Below are 21,090 nucleotides of genomic sequence, written 5' to 3'. Positions count from 1 at the left end.
TATTTTAATGTGATTTTTTTTTTTGTTTTTCAAATGTGACTTGTAATACTTACTAATTCTCAGTTGTGCTTCGGTAGTGGATGTGTGTAATGTGTCTGGTGTTTGTGTTTCAATCGGCATGATTTCTAGGGTTTCTGATGTATCTGTTGGTGTTTCTAGTGATATAGTTTCATGTTGTTTGACTTCTTTCTGTTTTGTTTTCTTGGGCTTTTTAATTTGAACTGTATCGACTTGTTGTGGTTCGGCTTGGGGCTTTTGCGAAGGTTCAAAGTCAAACTTTTCATATTTTTCGAGTTCCGTTTTTGTGATCTCTTGTTCGAGCAACTTTTGGACAATCTTGTCGATGTCGTCTTTTTTGCTGGGAACTTTTACTTTCTTAACGCGTATTTTGGGTTGTTGTGGTAGATCTCTTTCAAAGGTCGGTTCTTCAGGAGATATTTCGCTTACAGTAACTGTAGTTTCAGGAGCCTGGTCACCGGTCTGAACAGTTACTACTTCGATGATTTCTTCCTTATTTTTTTGTTTCTTTTTTATAACCTTCTTGGTAATGATTTGTTGATTTCCATCAACAGTTGTTAGTTGTTTCTCTTCTATTGGTAACTGTTCAACAATCACTTCTGCAGGTAGTTGCACTTCCGTTGGAATTTCTCGAATGGATTGCCAAATGTCTTCAGGTTCCTGTTGAGGTGATACTGTTTGAATATTCTCTAGAGGAGCTGTTGTTTCTACTGATTCCAGTTTTTCAGGTTCTTCAACTGTTGGCTCAGCGACTGGCTCATCTTCTGATTTTTGCTTGGGAGTTTTCTTCTTGATAATCTTTTTCCTCTTGGTTTCAAGCGTTATACCCTCTACTTCTGGTTCGTCTGGTTTTTCAGCAAAAGTAGGAAGGCCCATCTCACGATCCGCTTCATTTTCAGTGTCGGTCGGCTCCCTTGTTGGCTTAGAAATTGGTTTCAGTTTTATTTCTTCTGGCTCATCTTCAGGTTTCTTAGATGAGGGTATTCTGAACTTCACATCATCTTCGGGAACTTCATCAGGAGTTTTACCTTTACCCATAACGAGGGGTCGCTCGAGCTTTTCGGGCTCTTCCGGCTCTTTGGGCTTCTTTTGACGTTTCTTTTTCTTAGGCGTTTCCTCTTCCGGTTCCACCGGTTCTGGGGACGGTCTTTGGTACTTTTCGATCTCAACTGTTACATCCGGTATATCAGTTGGTTCGAACGTTGGTTTTTCTATATGCCTCTGCTTTGCTTCAACATCAACCGTTTCTGGTTTTTGTTTTGGCTTCTTCACAGCGTCTGTATCTTCTGAGGTTTCTTCTTTCTGCTTCCTGGGTGTTTTCTTCAGTTTAACAGTTTCTTCTTCCGCCTCGTCAATTTTAACCTTTCCTTTTCCTAACTTGATCGTTTTTTCTTCATGAACTTCCTCGACCTTATCCTTTGGTTTGCGTTGGTATGTGCCCTTTTCCTCAGGAATGTCCTGCACTTGAGGTTTATCGGCATCGAATTCTGGCATTTCTAGTTTTTCTAATTCCAGCTCAGTGTGTTTTGAAGTTTTAATTTTCTTAATCTTCTTCAATTTGGTTTTTTCTTCTTCTTCATCAGCTCTTGCCAGCTCACCAACTCCCTTCTTTGTTACCAGCTCTGTGATTTCCGGGTGTCTAATCTCAGGAGGAAATTCTATTCTGATGATACGGCTTCTCAGGAGAACTTTTGGAACTACAGTTTCTTCAATTTCCTTCTTTTCTGGGCGTTTTGTTTTCCTAAGTTTTACTGTTTGCGGTGCTTCTATCGGTTCAGTAATTTGCAGTTTAGTTGGTTTCTGGTCTCGACGCTCAATTTTGATCGGCTCTAATTTTGGTTTTTGCTTTTCTGGTTTTGGTTTAGCTTCTAGTTCAACCTTTTCATAAGTTTCTAACTCAGTTTTCTCTATTTCAAGATTAAGCAAACGCTCCAGTTCCTCATCTTCGTCTTTTTGTTCTGACTTTTTGACCTTTTTCTTGATCTTCTTTTGAGTTTTCTTCAATTCAACTGCCTCTTCTGCTTGTATTTTCTCCTTTTCCTGTTTAATAGATTTCTCTTGGAAGGTTAGGTGTTCTTCTTGGTATTCCTCAATAATTGCTTCTTGCTTTTGAGGTTCAGTAATGGTTATTTCTGTTACAGTTTCATCGAAACTCGGTACATCTACAGCTGCTGGCTCCTCTAGAGTCTTTTCGGGTTCATCAAATGTAACTGATTCTTCAGAAATAATATCTTGCGTTTCTGTTTCTGTTGACTGAGCTTGTTCGTCAGCTGGTTTCCTTTTAGTAACCTTTTTCTTACTTATCACTTTTTTGGTTTCGGTATCAGAAGGAAGTAGTTTAGCGATATCCTCTACAACGGATGGTATTACCGGCCTCTCTTCCTCGACTTCCTCCGTCGGAACAAGTTTTTCAATCTCAACTAGACTCGGAGTTTCCAATTTATTTTCGCTGGGCTCTAGCATTTCCTTCTTTTCGGCAGGTTTTTTCACCTTTTTAATCTTTGATGTAGCAATTGTAACTTCTGATACTTCTGCTGTTTCAGAGAGCGGTTGCTGAATAGTTTCCTCTTTAACATGTTTCGGTTTTTTCTTGAACTCGACATCAACTCTTTCATATTGTTCTAACTCTGTTTTCTTCACCTCCAGATTTAGCAATCTTTCGATTATGTCATCTGCTGTATCTGAAGTCTTTATTATTTTAACCTTTTTCTTTTTAGATTTTGGTTTTTCCACTGACTTACTGACAAGTGCTGGGCTGAGTTGATCTGCTTCGCGAATATCTGGAATTTCTGGTTCCACTTCTTGTTCTGAAATCGTGACCGTTGTCTCGGGTTCTTTGCCATCCTCCTGTATGGTTGTAACCTCTACTGTTTCGACCTTATCGCCAATTTTCTTCTTGAGTGTTCGTTTCTTTGTCACCTGCTTTTTCGGTTTTCCTTGCTCGGTTATAACTTCCGTCACCTTTACTTCTTCCGGTAATTGTTCGATAATAGCGGCTTCCTGCGGTTCCTGGGGTTCGCTGAAGAATATTTCGCTCTCCTCCAAAGGTATATCTTGCTCAGTAACAGTTACAGTAGTTGTTGGTGCTTCTTCACCAGTTTGTACTGTTATAACCTCAGTTGTTTCTTCTTTTTTGCCAATCTTTTTCTTGATCACTTTTCGCTTAACTGTCTGTTTAGTTTCAGTTCCTTCTTCGGTTTGCTGAATTACCACAGTTTCTGGGAATTCTTCAACGGATGTTTCCTCGATGGCTTTTCGACGTGGCTTAAATTCGACATCGATTTTTTCGTACTGTTCCAACTCTGTTTTCTTTACCTCTAGATTCAATAATCTTTCGATAATATCATCAGTATCATCCGTGCTTTTCTTTACAGTTTTAATTTTCTTTTTCCTCAGTTTTGGTGTATCTGATGAAGTCTCTTTAGATAGAACAGGCTCATATATTTCTTCAGTAACAGTAATCGTCGTCTCAGCTGGTTTGTCATCTTCTTGCAGTGTAACGACTTGTATCTCTTCCACCTCATCACCGACCTTTTTCTTGATTACTTTAGTTTTCTTTGTTTGCTTTTTCGGTTTTCCTGCTTCGGTAATTATATCTATTACCTCAACCGTTTCCGGCATTTCTTCGAAAACTACCTGAATTGGTTCCGTTGGGAGAGGTTCAATTTCCGACTCTAGTTCTTGCACTGGTTCGGCAATTTGTTCGACTGGTTTCTTTCCCTTCTTCTTAGCTTTAATTGATTTGGCTACAACGTCATGCAGTTCTGATGTCTGCTCAATAGTTGCTTCTTCTGGATACACAGGTTCGAATTCCTCAGGCTGCATAGCTTCCGTGACAGTAGTTTGTGGAGTTTCATCCTCTTCCTGCACTGTAACGGTTTCAATGGTTTGCTCTTGATCGCCAACCTTTTTCTTGATAACTTGTTTTTTAGTAACAACCTTTTTTGGTTTCTCGATTGCAGGTATAATTTTAATTGTATGTTCTGCTGGCAGATCTTCGACAATTGCTTGCTGCACTTGCATTGCATCTACAGTGAATTCTTCTGCAATTTTCGAAGGTCTTCTGAACTCCATTTCTACTCTTTCATATTTTTCAAGCTCTGTCTTCTTCACTTCCAAATTCAACAGTTTTTCGATAATGTCATCTGTATCTTCTCCTGTTTTCTTCACGGTTTTGATTTTCTTCTTTTTGGGCTTTAACTTTGGAACCTCATCATTGCTTATCTGTTCAATCGGCACAGTTTCTTCAGACAATGTAACCGTAGTCTCTGTTGGTTTGTCGTCTTGTTGAATGGTAACAACCTGAACCTCCTCTACTTTATCACCTGTACGTTTTTTGATGATCCTTGTTTTTGTGACCTGCTTTTTAGGTTTTCCCTCGATGCTTACAGTTTCAACAACCTCCACCTTCTCCGGTAGCTCTTCGATGAAAATTTGCTCTGGTTGCTCTGGCTGCACCGGTATCAACAGCAGCTCGTCAGCTTCTTCATCCACAATGGTGGTTGTTTCAGGCGTCTTCTTTGGAGATTTTTTCTTTGACACTTTCCGTCTAATAACTTCCCCAGTCCTTGTAATTGTCTCCTGGATGTCGACATGTTCTGGCGCATCTTCTACGACTGAAGCTTCTTCTGACTCAAACTGGTTGGGTTCAAATTGCTCTGCGAACTCTTCCGTGATTGTTTCAACAGTTTGCGGTTCTTCACGTTCTCTATGAGTCGTAACCGTTTCTCTTATTTCAGTTTTGCCGCCGATTTTTTTCTTAGCGACCTTCTTTCTTACAGTGATTTCCCCTTCTGTTGTTTGCACTGTGGTAATTTCCTCTGGATGTTCTTCTATGGTTATTTTTTCAGTTGTTTTTGGTCTTTTGGTCAACTCAAAGTCCATGCGTTCGTATTGTTCCAACTGTGTTTTCTCTACCTCCAAATTAAGAAGCCTTTCAATGATATCATCTGTATCATCTGTGACTTTCGTCTTTGTAATCTTCTTCTTTTTGAGTTTCGGTTTGTCCTCAGAACTTGCTTCCTGCTGTGGTCTTTCCTGTTCCGTTACAGTGATTGTTGTTTCAGGAGCTTTGTCCTCTTCCTGAACCGTAACTACCTCTACCAGTTCTTCTCTGTTGGCGGATTTCTTCTTTATAACACGTTTTTTGGTGACCGTTTTTCTACCCTCATCATTTTCTGTAACTACAATATGTTCTGGAAGTTCCACAATAGTTGGGATAGATTCCATAATATTGTCTTGCGGAATATCCCATTCATGTGCAACCTCGGCAGTAGTCAAATCAGTTACCAACGGCTCGATAAATCCATCATCAAAGGTTGTAGCTTCGCTAATATCTACCCTAGTGTCGACCTTTTTCTTTTTAACAACCCTGCGTTTTGTTTTCTCAACTTTGGTTTGAACATCATCTGCGGTGGTGTCATCTTCTTGAAGCGACTCGACTTGCTCTATTGGAGTCTCTTCGATTTGTTCTTGAATGAGTGTGTGTGTTTGTTTCTTCGTGGATTTTTTATGTTTTGTATCAGGTTCGTGGCTTATCGTGGCTGTTTCTTCGGGTTCTGTCTGTATACTGTAGGGTGTTGAAGAGTCTGTACGAATATTGAGAACATTCAGTGAGATGATTGGTTGTACATGTTTCAAATTCAACAGAAGTAATACAAATTGAAACAGAAAACAAATAAATATCAAGATATATGTCGTCCTACCTGGTTCCATGTATGACTCATCGACCTCCTCTATACATATTCCGGATAGTGGCTGTGGAATCAATGTGATTTCCTCGTCACTTAATGTTTCTTCCACAACCATACCCTTTGTTTTAACAACCTTTTTATTTTTTGACTTGATGTATGTTTGTTTGTTGTCTGTGCATGTTTCGAATGTAGTGACGAATATGGGACTTGTATGTTCTTGTGTGTCAGCATCTACAACGAAATTGTTTGAGGTGTTACATGTAATTGAAATATTCAATGTGTTAAATGTTACAAAGCGTCTTATCTTACCACATGTATCAGTTGAAATGTTTTGTGTATGTGTGGGTGTTTGTGTAGGTGTTGTTGAGCTGAGAGTGGGAACATTAGAAATTTCTTTCAAAAATTTGTCATCGATTTGCGGAATTTCAGATTCAGTGACAGTCACAGTCGTTTGTGGTAGCTGATCGTCTTCTTGAACAGTGACGATCTCCGTAACTTGTTCCTTCTTTCCGGTCTTTTTCTTGATGACACGTTTCTTGGTGATCTGTTTCTTGGGCTTGCCTTCCTCAGTGATGATTTCAGTCACCTTGACTTCCTCTGGAAGCTCTTGGACTACGGCTTCTTGAGGAGCGAACTTGTGAGGCTGGAACTCGACAGCTTCCTCGAATGGCACTTCAGATTCAGTGACAGTCACAGTCGTCTGTGGTAGCTGGTCGTCTTCTTGAACAGTGACGATCTCCGTAACTTGTTCCTTCTTTCCGGTCTTTTTCTTGATGACACGTTTCTTGGTGATCTGCTTCTTGGGCTTGCCTTCCTCAGTGATGATTTCAGTCACCTTGACTTCCTCTGGAAGCTCTTGGACTACTGCTTCTTGAGGAGCGAATTTGTCAGGCTGGAACTCGACAGCTTTCTCGAATGGCACTTCAGATTCAGTGACAGTCACAGTCGTCTGTGGTAGCTGGTCGTCTTCTTGAACAGTGACGATCTCCGTAACTTGTTCCTTCTTTCCGGTCTTTTTCTTGATGACACGTTTCTTGGTGATCTGTTTCTTGGGCTTGCCTTCCTCAGTGATGATTTCAGTCACCTTGACTTCCTCTGGAAGCTCTTGGACTACGGCTTCTTGAGGAGCGAACTTGTGAGGCTGGAACTCGACAGCTTCCTCGAATGGCACTTCAGATTCAGTGACAGTCACAGTCGTCTGTGGTAGCTGGTCGTCTTCTTGAACAGTGACGATCTCCGTAACTTGTTCCTTCTTTCCGGTCTTTTTCTTGATGACACGTTTCTTGGTGATCTGCTTCTTTGGTTGGCCTTCCTCAGTGATGATTTCAGTCACCTTAACTTCCTCTGGAAGCTCTTGGACTACTGCTTCTTGAGGAATGATCTTGTGAGGCTGGAACTCGACAGCTTCCTCGAATGGCACTTCAGATTCAGTGACAGTCACAGTCGTCTGTGGTAGCTGGTCGTCTTCTTGAACAGTGACGATCTCCGTAACTTGTTCTTTCTTTCCGGTCTTTTTCTTGATGACACGTTTCTTGGTGATCTGCTTCTTGGGCTTGCCTTCCTCAGTGATGATTTCAGTCACCTTGACTTCCTCTGGAAGCTCTTGGACTACTGCTTCTTGAGGAATGATCTTGTGAGGCTGGAACTCGACAGCTTCCTCGAATGGCACTTCAGATTCAGTGACAGTCACAGTCGTCTGTGGTAGCTGGTCGTCTTCTTGAACAGTGACGATCTCCGTAACTTGTTCCTTCTTTCCGGTCTTTTTCTTGATGACACGTTTCTTGGTGATCTGCTTCTTGGGTTGGCCTTCCTTAGTGATGATTTCAGTCACCTTGACTTCCTCTGGAAGCTCTTGGACTACTGCTTCTTGAGGAATGATCTTGTGAGGCTGGAACTCGACAGCTTCCTCGAATGGCACTTCAGATTCAGTGACAGTCACAGTCGTCTGTGGTAGCTGGTCGTCTTCTTGAACAGTGACGATCTCCGTAACTTGTTCCTTCTTTCCGGTCTTTTTCTTGATGACACGTTTCTTGGTGATCTGCTTCTTGGGCTGGCCTTCCTCAGTGATGATTTCAGTCACCTTGACTTCCTCTGGAAGCTCTTGGACTACTGCTTCTTGAGGAATGATCTTGTGAGGCTGGAACTCGACAGCTTCCTCGAATGGCACTTCAGATTCAGTGACAGTCACAGTCGTCTGTGGTAGCTGGTCGTCTTCTTGAACAGTGACGATCTCCGTAACTTGTTCCTTCTTTCCGGTCTTTTTCTTGATGACACGTTTCTTGGTGATCTGCTTCTTGGGTTGGCCTTCCTTAGTGATGATTTCAGTCACCTTGACTTCCTCTGGAAGCTCTTGGACTACTGCTTCTTGAGGAATGATCTTGTGAGGCTGGAACTTGACAGCTTCCTCGAATGGCACTTCAGATTCAGTAACAGTCACAGTCGTCTGTGGTAGCTGGTCGTCTTCTTGAACAGTGACGATCTCCGTAACTTGTTCCTTCTTTCCGGTCTTTTTCTTGATGACACGTTTCTTGGTGATCTGCTTCTTGGGCTGGCCTTCCTCAGTGATGATTTCAGTCACCTTGACTTCCTCTGGAAGCTCTTGGACTACTGCTTCTTGAGGAGCGAATTTGTCAGGCTGGAACTCGACAGCTTTCTCGAATGGCACTTCAGATTCAGTGACAGTCACAGTCGTCTGTGGTAGCTGGTCGTCTTCTTGAACAGTGACGATCTCCGTAACTTGTTCCTTCTTTCCGGTCTTTTTCTTGATGACACGTTTCTTGGTGATCTGTTTCTTGGGCTTGCCTTCCTCAGTGATGATTTCAGTCACCTTGACTTCCTCTGGAAGCTCTTGGACTACGGCTTCTTGAGGAGCGAACTTGTGAGGCTGGAACTCGACAGCTTCCTCGAATGGCACTTCAGATTCAGTGACAGTCACAGTCGTCTGTGGTAGCTGGTCGTCTTCTTGAACAGTGACGATCTCCGTAACTTGTTCCTTCTTTCCGGTCTTTTTCTTGATGACACGTTTCTTGGTGATCTGCTTCTTGGGTTGGCCTTCCTCAGTGATGATTTCAGTCACCTTGACTTCCTCTGGAAGCTCTTGGACTACTGCTTCTTGAGGAATGATCTTGTGAGGCTGGAACTCGACAGCTTCCTCGAATGGCACTTCAGATTCAGTGACAGTCACAGTCGTCTGTGGTAGCTGGTCGTCTTCTTGAACAGTGACGATCTCCGTAACTTGTTCCTTCTTTCCGGTCTTTTTCTTGATGACACGTTTCTTGGTGATCTGCTTCTTGGGCTGGCCTTCCTCAGTGATGATTTCAGTCACCTTGACTTCCTCTGGAAGCTCTTGGACTACTGCTTCTTGAGGAGCGAATTTGTCAGGCTGGAACTCGACAGCTTTCTCGAATGGCACTTCAGATTCAGTGACAGTCACAGTCGTCTGTGGTAGCTGGTCGTCTTCTTGAACAGTGACGATCTCCGTAACTTGTTCCTTCTTTCCGGTCTTTTTCTTGATGACACGTTTCTTGGTGATCTGCTTCTTGGGTTGGCCTTCCTCAGTGATGATTTCAGTCACCTTGACTTCCTCTGGAAGCTCTTGGACTACTGCTTCTTGAGGAATGATCTTGTGAGGCTGGAACTCGACAGCTTCCTCGAATGGCACTTCAGATTCAGTAACAGTCACAGTCGTCTGTGGTAGCTGGTCGTCTTCTTGAACAGTGACGATCTCCGTAACTTGTTCCTTCTTTCCGGTCTTTTTCTTGATGACACGTTTCTTGGTGATCTGCTTCTTGGGTTGGCCTTCCTCAGTGATGATTTCAGTCACCTTGACTTCCTCTGGAAGCTCTTGGACTACGGCTTCTTGAGGAGCGAACTTGTGAGGCTGGAACTCGACAGCTTCCTCGAATGGCACTTCAGATTCAGTGACAGTCACAGTCGTCTGTGGTAGCTGGTCGTCTTCTTGAACAGTGACGATCTCCGTAACTTGTTCCTTCTTTCCGGTCTTTTTCTTGATGACACGTTTCTTGGTGATCTGTTTCTTGGGCTTGCCTTCCTCAGTGATGATTTCAGTCACCTTGACTTCCTCTGGAAGCTCTTGGACTACTGCTTCTTGAGGAGTGATTTTGTGAGGCAGGAACTCGACAGCTTCCTCGAATGGTACATCAGATTCAGTAACAGTCACAGTCGTCTGTGGTAGCTGGTCGTCTTCTTGAACAGTGACGATCTCCGTAACTTGTTCCTTCTTTCCGGTCTTTTTCTTGATGACACGTTTCTTGGTGATCTGTTTCTTGGGCTGGCCTTCCTCAGTGATGATTTCCTTCACCTTGACTTCCTCTGGAAGCTCTTGGACTACTGCTTCTTGAGGAGTGATTTTGTGAGGCAGGAACTCGACAGCTTCCTCGAATGGCACTTCAGATTCAGTGACAGTCACAGTCGTCTGTGGTAGCTGGTCGTCTTCTTGAACAGTGACGATCTCCGTAACTTGTTCCTTCTTTCCGGTCTTTTTCTTGATGACACGTTTCTTGGTGATCTGTTTCTTGGGCTTGCCTTCCTCAGTGATGATTTCAGTCACCTTGACTTCCTCTGGAAGCTCTTGGACTACTGCTTCTTGAGGAGTGATTTTGTGAGGCAGGAACTCGACAGCTTCCTCGAATGGTACATCAGATTCAGTAACAGTCACAGTCGTCTGTGGTAGCTGGTCGTCTTCTTGAACAGTGACGATCTCCGTAACTTGTTCCTTCTTTCCGGTCTTTTTCTTGATGACACGTTTCTTGGTGATCTGTTTCTTGGGCTGGCCTTCCTCAGTGATGATTTCAGTCACCTTGACTTCCTCTGGAAGCTCTTGGACTACTGCTTCTTGAGGAGTGATTTTGTGAGGCAGGAAATCGACAGCTTCCTCGAATGGTACATCAGATTCAGTGACAGTCACAGTCGTCTGTGGTAGCTGGTCGTCTTCTTGAACAGTGACGATCTCCGTAACTTGTTCCTTCTTTCCGGTCTTTTTCTTGATGACACGTTTCTTGGTGATCTGTTTCTTGGGCTGGCCTTCCTCAGTGATGATTTCAGTCACCTTGACTTCCTCTGGAAGCTCTTGGACTACTGCTTCTTGAGGAGTGATTTTGTGAGGCAGGAAATCGACAGCTTCCTCGAATGGCACTTCAGATTCAGTGACAGTCACAGTCGTCTGTGGTAGCTGGTCGTCTTCTTGAACAGTGACGATCTCCGTAACTTGTTCCTTCTTTCCGGTCTTTTTCTTGATGACACGTTTCTTGGTGATCTGTTTCTTGGGCTGGCCTTCCTCAGTGATGATTTCAGTCACCTTGACTTCCTCTGGAAGCTCTTGGACTACTGCTTCTTGAGGAGTGATTTTGTGAGGCAGGAACTCGACAGCTTCCTCGAATGGCACTTCAGATTCAGTGACAGTCACAGTCGTCTGTGGTAGCTGGTCGTCTTCTTGAACAGTGACGATCTCCGTAACTTGTTCCTTCTTTCCGGTCTTTTTCTTGATGACACGTTTCTTGGTGATCTGTTTCTTGGGCTGGCCTTCCTCAGTGATGATTTCAGTCACCTTGACTTCCTCTGGAAGCTCTTGGACTACTGCTTCTTGAGGAGTGATTTTGTGAGGCAGGAAATCGACAGCTTCCTCGAATGGTACATCAGATTCAGTGACAGTCACAGTCGTCTGTGGTAGCTGGTCGTCTTCTTGAACAGTGACGATCTCCGTAACTTGTTCCTTCTTTCCGGTCTTTTTCTTGATGACACGTTTCTTGGTGATCTGTTTCTTGGGCTGGCCTTCCTCAGTGATGATTTCAGTCACCTTGACTTCCTCTGGAAGCTCTTGGACTACTGCTTCTTGAGGAGTGATTTTGTGAGGCAGGAACTCGACAGCTTCCTCGAATGGTACATCAGATTCAGTAACAGTCACGGTCGTCTGTGGTAGCTGGTCGTCTTCTTGAACAGTGACGATCTCCGTAACTTGTTCCTTCTTTCCGGTCTTTTTCTTGATGACACGTTTCTTGGTGATCTGTTTCTTGGGCTTGCCTTCCTCAGTGATGATTTCAGTCACCTTGACTTCCTCTGGAAGCTCTTGGACTACTGCTTCTTGAGGAATGATCTTGTGAGGCTGGAACTCGACAGCTTCCTCGAATGGCACTTCAGATTCAGTAACAGTCACAGTCGTCTGTGGTAGCTGGTCGTCTTCTTGAACAGTGACGATCTCCGTAACTTGTTCCTTCTTTCCGGTCTTTTTCTTGATGACACGTTTCTTGGTGATCTGCTTCTTGGGCTTGCCTTCCTCAGTGATGATTTCAGTCACCTTGACTTCCTCTGGAAGCTCTTGGACTACTGCTTCTTGAGGAGTGATTTTGTGAGGCAGGAACTCGACAGCTTCCTCGAATGGTACATCAGATTCAGTGACAGTCACAGTCGTCTGTGGTAGCTGGTCGTCTTCTTGAACAGTGACGATCTCCGTAACTTGTTCCTTCTTTCCGGTCTTTTTCTTGATGACACGTTTCTTGGTGATCTGTTTCTTGGGCTGGCCTTCCTCAGTGATGATTTCAGTCACCTTGACTTCCTCTGGAAGCTCTTGGACTACTGCTTCTTGAGGAGTGATTTTGTGAGGCAGGAACTCGACAGCTTCCTCGAATGGTACATCAGATTCAGTAACAGTCACGGTCGTCTGTGGTAGCTGGTCGTCTTCTTGAACAGTGACGATCTCCGTAACTTGTTCCTTCTTTCCGGTCTTTTTCTTGATGACACGTTTCTTGGTGATCTGTTTCTTGGGCTTGCCTTCCTCAGTGATGATTTCAGTCACCTTGACTTCCTCTGGAAGCTCTTGGACTACTGCTTCTTGAGGAATGATCTTGTGAGGCTGGAACTCGACAGCTTCCTCGAATGGCACTTCAGATTCAGTGACAGTCACAGTCGTCTGTGGTAGCTGGTCGTCTTCTTGAACAGTGACGATCTCCGTAACTTGTTCCTTCTTTCCGGTCTTTTTCTTGATGACACGTTTCTTGGTGATCTGTTTCTTGGGCTTGCCTTCCTCAGTGATGATTTCAGTCACCTTGACTTCCTCTGGAAGCTCTTGGACTACTGCTTCTTGAGGAGTGATTTTGTGAGGCAGGAACTCGACAGCTTCCTCGAATGGTACATCAGATTCAGTGACAGTCACAGTCGTCTGTGGTAGCTGGTCGTCTTCTTGAACAGTGACGATCTCCGTAACTTGTTCCTTCTTTCCGGTCTTTTTCTTGATGACACGTTTCTTGGTGATCTGTTTCTTGGGCTTGCCTTCCTCAGTGATGATTTCAGTCACCTTGACTTCCTCTGGAAGCTCTTGGACTACTGCTTCTTGAGGAGTGATTTTGTGAGGCAGGAACTCGACAGCTTCCTCGAATGGTACATCAGATTCAGTGACAGTCACAGTCGTCTGTGGTAGCTGGTCGTCTTCTTGAACAGTGACGATCTCCGTAACTTGTTCCTTCTTTCCGGTCTTTTTCTTGATGACACGTTTCTTGGTGATCTGTTTCTTGGGCTTGCCTTCCTCAGTGATGATTTCAGTCACCTTGACTTCCTCTGGAAGCTCTTGGACTACTGCTTCTTGAGGAGTGATTTTGTGAGGCAGGAACTCGACAGCTTCCTCGAATGGTACATCAGATTCAGTGACAGTCACAGTCGTCTGTGGTAGCTGGTCGTCTTCTTGAACAGTGACGATCTCCGTAACTTGTTCCTTCTTTCCGGTCTTTTTCTTGATGACACGTTTCTTGGTGATCTGTTTCTTGGGCTTGCCTTCCTCAGTGATGATTTCAGTCACCTTGACTTCCTCTGGAAGCTCTTGGACTACTGCTTCTTGAGGAGTGATTTTGTGAGGCAGGAACTCGACAGCTTCCTCGAATGGTACATCAGATTCAGTAACAGTCACAGTCGTCTGTGGTAGCTGGTCGTCTTCTTGAACAGTGACGATCTCCGTAACTTGTTCCTTCTTTCCGGTCTTTTTCTTGATGACACGTTTCTTGGTGATCTGTTTCTTGGGCTTGCCTTCCTCAGTGATGATTTCAGTCACCTTGACTTCCTCTGGAAGCTCTTGGACTACTGCTTCTTGAGGAGTGATTTTGTGAGGCAGGAACTCGACAGCTTCCTCGAATGGTACATCAGATTCAGTAACAGTCACAGTCGTCTGTGGTAGCTGGTCGTCTTCTTGAACAGTGACGATCTCCGTAACTTGTTCCTTCTTTCCGGTCTTTTTCTTGATGACACGTTTTTTGGTGATCTGCTTCTTGGGCTTGCCTTCCTCAGTGATGATTTCAGTCACCTTGACTTCCTCTGGAAGCTCTTGGACTACTGCTTCTTGAGGAGTGATTTTGTGAGGCAGGAACTCGACAGCTTCCTCGAATGGTACATCAGATTCAGTAACAGTCACAGTCGTCTGTGGTAGCTGGTCGTCTTCTTGAACAGTGACGATCTCCGTAACTTGTTCCTTCTTTCCGGTCTTTTTCTTGATGACACGTTTTTTGGTGATCTGCTTCTTGGGTTTGCCTTCCTCAGTGATGATTTCAGTCACCTTGACTTCCTCTGGAAGCTCTTGGACTACGGCTTCTTGAGGAGCGAACTTGTGAGGCTGGAACTCGACAGCTTCCTCGAATGGCACTTCAGATTCAGTGACAGTCACAGTCGTCTGTGGTAGCTGGTCGTCTTCTTGAACAGTGACGATCTCCGTAACTTGTTCCTTCTTTCCGGTCTTTTCTTGATGACACGTTTCTTGGTGATCTGTTTCTTGGGCTTGCCTTCCTCAGTGATGATTTCAGTCACCTTGACTTCCTCTGGAAGCTCTTGGACTACTGCTTCTTGAGGAGTGATTTTGTGAGGCAGGAACTCGACAGCTTCCTCGAATGGTACATCAGATTCAGTAACAGTCACAGTCGTCTGTGGTAGCTGGTCGTCTTCTTGAACAGTGACGATCTCCGTAACTTGTTCCTTCTTTCCGGTATTTTTCTTGATGACACGTTTTTTGGTGATCTGCTTCTTGGGCTTGCCTTCCTCAGTTATGATTTCCTTCACCTTGACTTCCTCTGGAAGCTCTTGGACTACGGCTTCTTGAGGAGCGAACTTGTGAGGCTGGAACTCGACAGCTTCCTCGAATGGCACTTCAGATTCAGTGACAGTCACAGTCGTCTGTGGTAGCTGGTCGTCTTCTTGAACAGTGACGATCTCCGTAACTTGTTCCTTCTTTCCGGTCTTTTTCTTGATGACACGTTTTTTGGTGATCTGCTTCTTGGGTTTGCCTTCCTCAGTGATGATTTCAGTCACCTTGACTTCCTCTGGAAGCTCTTGGACTACGGCTTCTTGAAGAGCGAACTTGTGAGGCTGGAACTCGACAGCTTCCTCGAATGGCACTTCAGATTCAGTGACAGTCACAGTCGTCTGTGGTAGCTGGTCGTCTTCTTGAACAGTGACGATCTCCGTAACTTGTTCCTTCTTTCCGGTCTTTTTCTTGATGACACGTTTTTTGGTGATCTGCTTCTTGGGTTTGCCTTCCTCAGTGATGATTTCAGTCACCTTGACTTCCTCTGGAAGCTCTTGGACTACGGCTTCTTGAGGAGCGAACTTGTGAGGCTGGAACTCGACAGCTTCCTCGAATGGCACTTCAGATTCAGTGACAGTCACAGTCGTCTGTGGTAGCTGGTCGTCTTCTTGAACAGTGACGATCTCCGTAACTTGTTCCTTCTTTCCGGTCTTTTTCTTGATGACACGTTTCTTGGTGATCTGTTTCTTGGGCTTGCCTTCCTCAGTGATGATTTCAGTCACCTTGACTTCCTCTGGAAGCTCTTGGACTACTGCTTCTTGAGGAGTGATTTTGTGAGGCAGGAACTCGACAGCTTCCTCGAATGGTACATCAGATTCAGTAACAGTCACAGTCGTCTGTGGTAGCTGGTCGTCTTCTTGAACAGTGACGATCTCCGTAACTTGTTCCTTCTTTCCGGTCTTTTTCTTGATGACACGTTTCTTGGTGATCTGCTTCTTGGGTTTGCCTTCCTCAGTTATGATTTCCTTCACCTTGACTTCCTCTGGAAGCTCTTGGACTACGGCTTCTTGAGGAGCGAACTTGTGAGGCTGGAACTCGACAGCTTCCTCGAATGGCACTTCAGATTCAGTGACAGTCACAGTCGTCTGTGGTAGCTGGTCGTCTTCTTGAACAGTGACGATCTCCGTAACTTGTTCCTTCTTTCCGGTCTTTTTCTTGATGACACGTTTCTTGGTGATCTGTTTCTTGGGCTTGCCTTCCTCAGTGATGATTTCAGTCACCTTGACTTCCTCTGGAAGCTCTTGGACTACGGCTTCTTGAGGAGTGATCTTGTGAGGCTGGAACTCGACAGCTTCCTCGAATGTTACATCAGATTCAGTGACAGTCACAGTCGTCTGTGGTAGCTGGTCGTCTTCTTGAACAGTGACGATCTCCGTAACTTGTTCCTTCTTTCCGGTCTTTTTCTTGATGACACGTTTCTTGGTGATCTGTTTCTTGGGCCGGCCTTCCTCAGTGATGATTTCAGTCACCTTGACTTCCTCTGGAAGCTCTTGGACTACTGCTTCTTGAGGAGTGATTTTGTGAGGCTGGAACTCGACAGCTTCCTCGAATGGCACTTCAGATTCAGTGACAGTCACAGTCGTCTGTGGTAGCTGGTCGTCTTCTTGAACAGTGACGATCTCCGTAACTTGTTCCTTCTTTCCGGTCTTTTTCTTGATGACACGTTTCTTGGTGATCTGTTTCTTGGGCTTGCCTTCCTCAGTGATGATTTCAGTCACCTTGACTTCCTCTGGAAGCTCTTGGACTACTGCTTCTTGAGGAATGATCTTGTGAGGCTGGAACTCGACAGCTTCCTCGAATGGCACTTCAGATTCAGTGACAGTCACAGTCGTCTGTGGTAGCTGGTCGTCTTCTTGAACAGTGACGATCTCCGTAACTTGTTCCTTCTTTCCGGTCTTTTTCTTGATGACACGTTTCTTGGTGATCTGTTTCTGGGGCTGGCCTTCCTCAGTGATGATTTCAGTCACCTTGACTTCCTCTGGAAGCTCTTGGACTACGGCTTCTTGAGGAGCGAACTTGTGAGGCTGGAACTCGACAGCTTCCTCGAATGGCACTTCAGATTCAGTGACAGTCACAGTCGTCTGTGGTAGCTGGTCGTCTTCTTGAACAGTGACGATCTCCGTAACTTGTTCCTTCTTTCCGGTCTTTTTCTTGATGACACGTTTCTTGGTGATCTGCTTCTTTGGTTGGCCTTCCTCAGTGATGATTTCAGTCACCTTGACTTCCTCTGGAAGCTCTTGGACTATGGCTTCTTGAGGAGTGATCTTGTGAGGCTGGAACTCGACAGCTTCCTCGAATGGTACATCAGATTCAGTGACAGTCACAGTCGTCTGTGGTAGCTGGTCGTCTTCTTGAACAGTGACGATCTCCGTAACTTGTTCCTTCTTTCCGGTCTTTTTCTTGATGACACGTTTCTTGGTGATCTGTTTCTTGGGCTGGCCTTCCTCAGTGATGATTTCAGTCACCTTGACTTCCTCTGGAAGCTCTTGGACTACGGCTTCTTGAGGAGCGAACTTGTGAGGCTGGAACTCGACAGCTTCCTCGAATGGCACTTCAGATTCAGTGACAGTCACAGTCGTCTGTGGTAGCTGGTCGTCTTCTTGAACAGTGACGATCTCCGTAACTTGTTCCTTCTTTCCGGTCTTTTTCTTGATGACACGTTTCTTGGTGATCTGCTTCTTGGGCTTGCCTTCCTCAGTGATGATCTCAGTCACCTTGACTTCCTCTGGAAGCTCCTGGACTGTGACTTCTTGTTTAATGTTTTCTTTCTTTTTCGTTTTAGTTATTGTCAAGTTTATACACGTTTCTTCCGCACTCTGTGTTTCACATTGGTTTTGTAAGTGTAGTGTTCTTGTTGATGTTTCTGTTGCTGATTTTTCTTCTTCGTGTTCTTGTTGTGTTGCTTTGTGTTGTGCTTGTTTGGTTGTTCGTGTGAGTGTTGCAGTTGTTGTGTCATCTGTAGAGTAAAATGGTATGGAATGTTATGTAAGTTTTTATTTTGTTAGAGTTTGACTGTTGTTTTGATTGAGTTTGGAATGTTTTTTATGGCATGTATTTTTAAGGTTGATATTGGGCATTTGTAAAACTTACCTTCTCTTACTATCGGAGTAAGCTCCTCGTACATATCAAACATTGATTGTGTTAATTTTGCGAACCGCTCTGTTGGCTCTTTAGTAACAATTATGTTATCTACATTTTCGTGTGTTCTTGTTTCCGTTACATTTGCAATGATATTAGTCGTAAATGAAACTGATGCCTGTCCATGAGGGGCTTCAGTTGGAACATTGATGTCGTTTAGTTCATTACTTGACACTTCTATACATTCGGCAGCTCTTAAGCCATCTTGTATAGATTTTGTGGCAAACTTACGTGGCTCGATGATTTCTTCGAAAGGTGCAGTGGTGTCGGCAGATATGATATGGGACTGTAATGGAGCAATGAAATCGCTAAACGCAACTGTCGCATTTCTTTCAACAACAGCCTCAGGGGTCTCTATTTGATTGAGAGCTTCGTTCGGAATTGTTTCTAGAAGAGTTGGCACATGGAAATCCGATACTTGTGGAATTGCGTGTTTGGTGTCTACTTCGTCCTGATCTTTCAGCCGGCCTAACGAGTCGTGTACAACAGTTTCTGTTCTTGACACAATGTTTTGTTCAATAAAAGCGCCAATCGCAGTTTCTGCTTGCACTGTCGGCTTGGATAATAATTCTTCGATAGCGTCCGACGTGCCCACTACCGATTTTGTGGGAAGTTTTAAACCGTCAAATGCAGGTGATGCGTGTTTTTCATCTATTTCAACTATTTTGGTACCCTCGAATATGCCCTCGTAAACAGAAACCTCCGAAATGGTTTTCTGTTCAAATTCATCAGTGATAATGTCTGCTTCCGACGTTTTGTAAACATCGGCTTGTACATCGCCAATTCCAATGAATGTTTCGGTTTGCTGTACTGATAATGGCTTTTGTTCATAAGGTAACACGCGCTTAGCCAGATGTTGTTCGATAGTCAAGGTTTCGTCGTAATCCTTCAACGCCTCATAAACAGTAGCTTCCGAAGTAACTACTTGTTCTTGTTCGTCGGTTTTGAGCGTAGCTAATGACACTGTTTGCTTGTCGGGCGTGACGTAGCTGAGTTCATCGAGTGGTTGAATCTGCTGTACATTCAACGATTTCAGTGCATCGCAGGGGATTTCTTTAGCTGTTTGTCCTTCGGGTACGAAAGTTCCCAGATGTTCTTTAAGAGCCTCGTAAATGACGGCTTCGGTGACGGTGGTTTCTTCACGTTCATCAGTTTTCATCAAAGCGGAAGTGGTGGTTGCAATAAATTGCTCCGCCTCGCCTGTTTGGTGAAGCAGCATAACTTGTTCGATGGTGAGTGATTTTAGAATGTCCCCGGTTATTAATTTGGCACTGTGCTCTTCCTGTTCCAATTTATCGATGAAGTCTTTAAGGCATTCAAACACAGTTGTTTCAGAAGCTACTACTTGTTCTTGCTCGTCCGTTCTGACTGACACGGATTGGGGCTTGGTAACTTCTTCTGGCACATTTCCAGTGATAAGGAATGGCTGAATTTGCTCTATTGTCAAGGATTTGAACACATCTGCTGGTATAAGTTTTGCAGTGAAAAACTCTAGATTATTTTTATCAGTGTATTCCTTGATTCCTTCGAATGCTGTAGTTTCCGAAACAGAAGTAACCGAAAGTTCGTCCGTTGTAACTGTTGCTGTGGATGTCTTTGAACTTTCGATCGTAACTTCCGATGTTTCATGCACTGGTTGTACTTGTTCTACATTTAGTGATTTAAGTGCCTGGGTTGGGACAAGTTTAGCTGTGTGTGCTTCCGCCTCGGTAATATTAATTCCATCTTCGGCTTTTTGTTCGGTTGTTACCTCTGTTACTGTTACTTCTGAAATAGGTTCCAAGCTAGCCTCCGCTATTCTTTGTTCCGGTGACTGTTGGAGGTTTTGATCTGTTACGTCTTCGTAGGTTAATGTTTCGGTAATTGTGGTTTGTTCGAATGTATCTTTACTAGAAAGTGCGGAATGTTGCGCTCGCTCTTGGATATCCAAGTGTGAAACATCTTCCGTTACTTCAACCTCTTCTATAACGACAGATTTCAAAGTCTTGGCAGGTGCCACTTGTGCAACAAAGTTTCTAGCAATCTCGTCAACGCTGAAACCTTCCTTTTCGCGTTGTTCACTGATAACTTGAGTAACTACAAGCTCAGCATTTGGTTGCACTAGCACATCGGCAGTCTTCTTATCAGGGTGTACAGCATCTTGAATCCCTTCAATACCCTCGTATACAATTGTTTCTGTTTCGATCGTTTGTTCATACTGATCCTTCTTGGCTGTTGCAGACTGTTCAAGTGTTGACTGCTCTACTTTGCCTAGCTGGTCGGATGGTTGAACTTCTTCTACAATTAGAGATCGCATCAAACCTTCGGTTACCGGTTTGGCAGCATAATCCTTAGCGATCTCCTGTACATCGTAACCATCTTTTTCTTTCTGCTCGGTTACAATTTCCGTTACAATCAACTCAGTGTTTGGTTGTAAAGTAACATCCGCAATTTTTTGCTCCGGTGCAATACCCTCTGGTTGATGACCCAATCCTTCGTATATCAATGTTTCAGAAACCGTAGTCTGTTCGAACTCATTCTTCCTAATGGCAGCCAAACTTGTTACAGTTTCTTGCTGTTCGATGTTTTCAGTAGCATCGGCAAGCTGAACTTCTTCCACTGTAATTGATTTTAAGGTGTGCGAAGGGACCTGTTTGGCTGAATAGTTCTTAGAAATTTCATCCACACTGTACCCTTCCGTTTCTTTTTGCTCGGAAACTACTTCTGTAATAACCAACTCTTGGTTGGGTAGAAGCGATGGGACTGCCTCTTTTTCTTCAGGTTGCACCTGCTTCTCTAGTTGGCCTAAGTTTTCCAAAATAAGTTGTTGCGTAACTGTGGTTTGCTCGAATTCACCTTCCGTTATGTGTGCTGTTGTTGAACCATCCTCAGCGACTGTAACGTCTTCCGTGGTGTTAGAAGTTACTACTTCTTCCACAATTATCGATTTTAGTGAATGTGAGGGAACAGCCTTGGCTACATGCTGGCTTGCAATGTCTTCGACACTATAGCCTTCTTTTTCTCTCTGCTCGGTGATTACTTCGGTAACAACAAGTTCGGTATTTGGTTGGAAGGTAGCTTCGGCTGACTTTCTTTCTGGCTTTAGCTGGTCAGCCATTGTATCGATATTTTCGAGCACAGTAGTTTCCGAGATTATTTTCTGTTCAATTTCACTACTTATTGGCT

General features: G+C 44.1%; 1 protein-coding gene across 1 annotated transcript in view; it reads right to left on the bottom strand.

Moving 5' to 3' along the window:
• LOC6039275 (titin) overlaps nt 1–18,150 on the bottom strand; it is a 30,918-nt gene extending 12,768 nt beyond the window's left edge. The window contains 5 exon segments of the mRNA XM_038258756.1: nt 54–5,606; nt 5,724–5,942; nt 6,021–14,444; nt 14,447–17,743; nt 17,878–18,150. Coding sequence (XP_038114684.1) covers nt 54–5,606; nt 5,724–5,942; nt 6,021–14,444; nt 14,447–17,743; nt 17,878–17,920 — 17,536 coding nt within the window. The 5' untranslated portion in view covers nt 17,921–18,150.
• Nucleotides 18,151–21,090: the final 2,940 nt, after the last annotated feature.

The sequence above is a fragment of the Culex quinquefasciatus genome, chromosome 3 (assembly GCF_015732765.1).
Source record: "Culex quinquefasciatus strain JHB chromosome 3, VPISU_Cqui_1.0_pri_paternal, whole genome shotgun sequence".
NCBI lineage: Eukaryota > Metazoa > Arthropoda > Insecta > Diptera > Culicidae > Culex > Culex quinquefasciatus.
The sequence above is the reverse complement of the archived record's forward strand: the minus strand, read 5'-3'. Positions and strand labels throughout refer to the sequence as shown.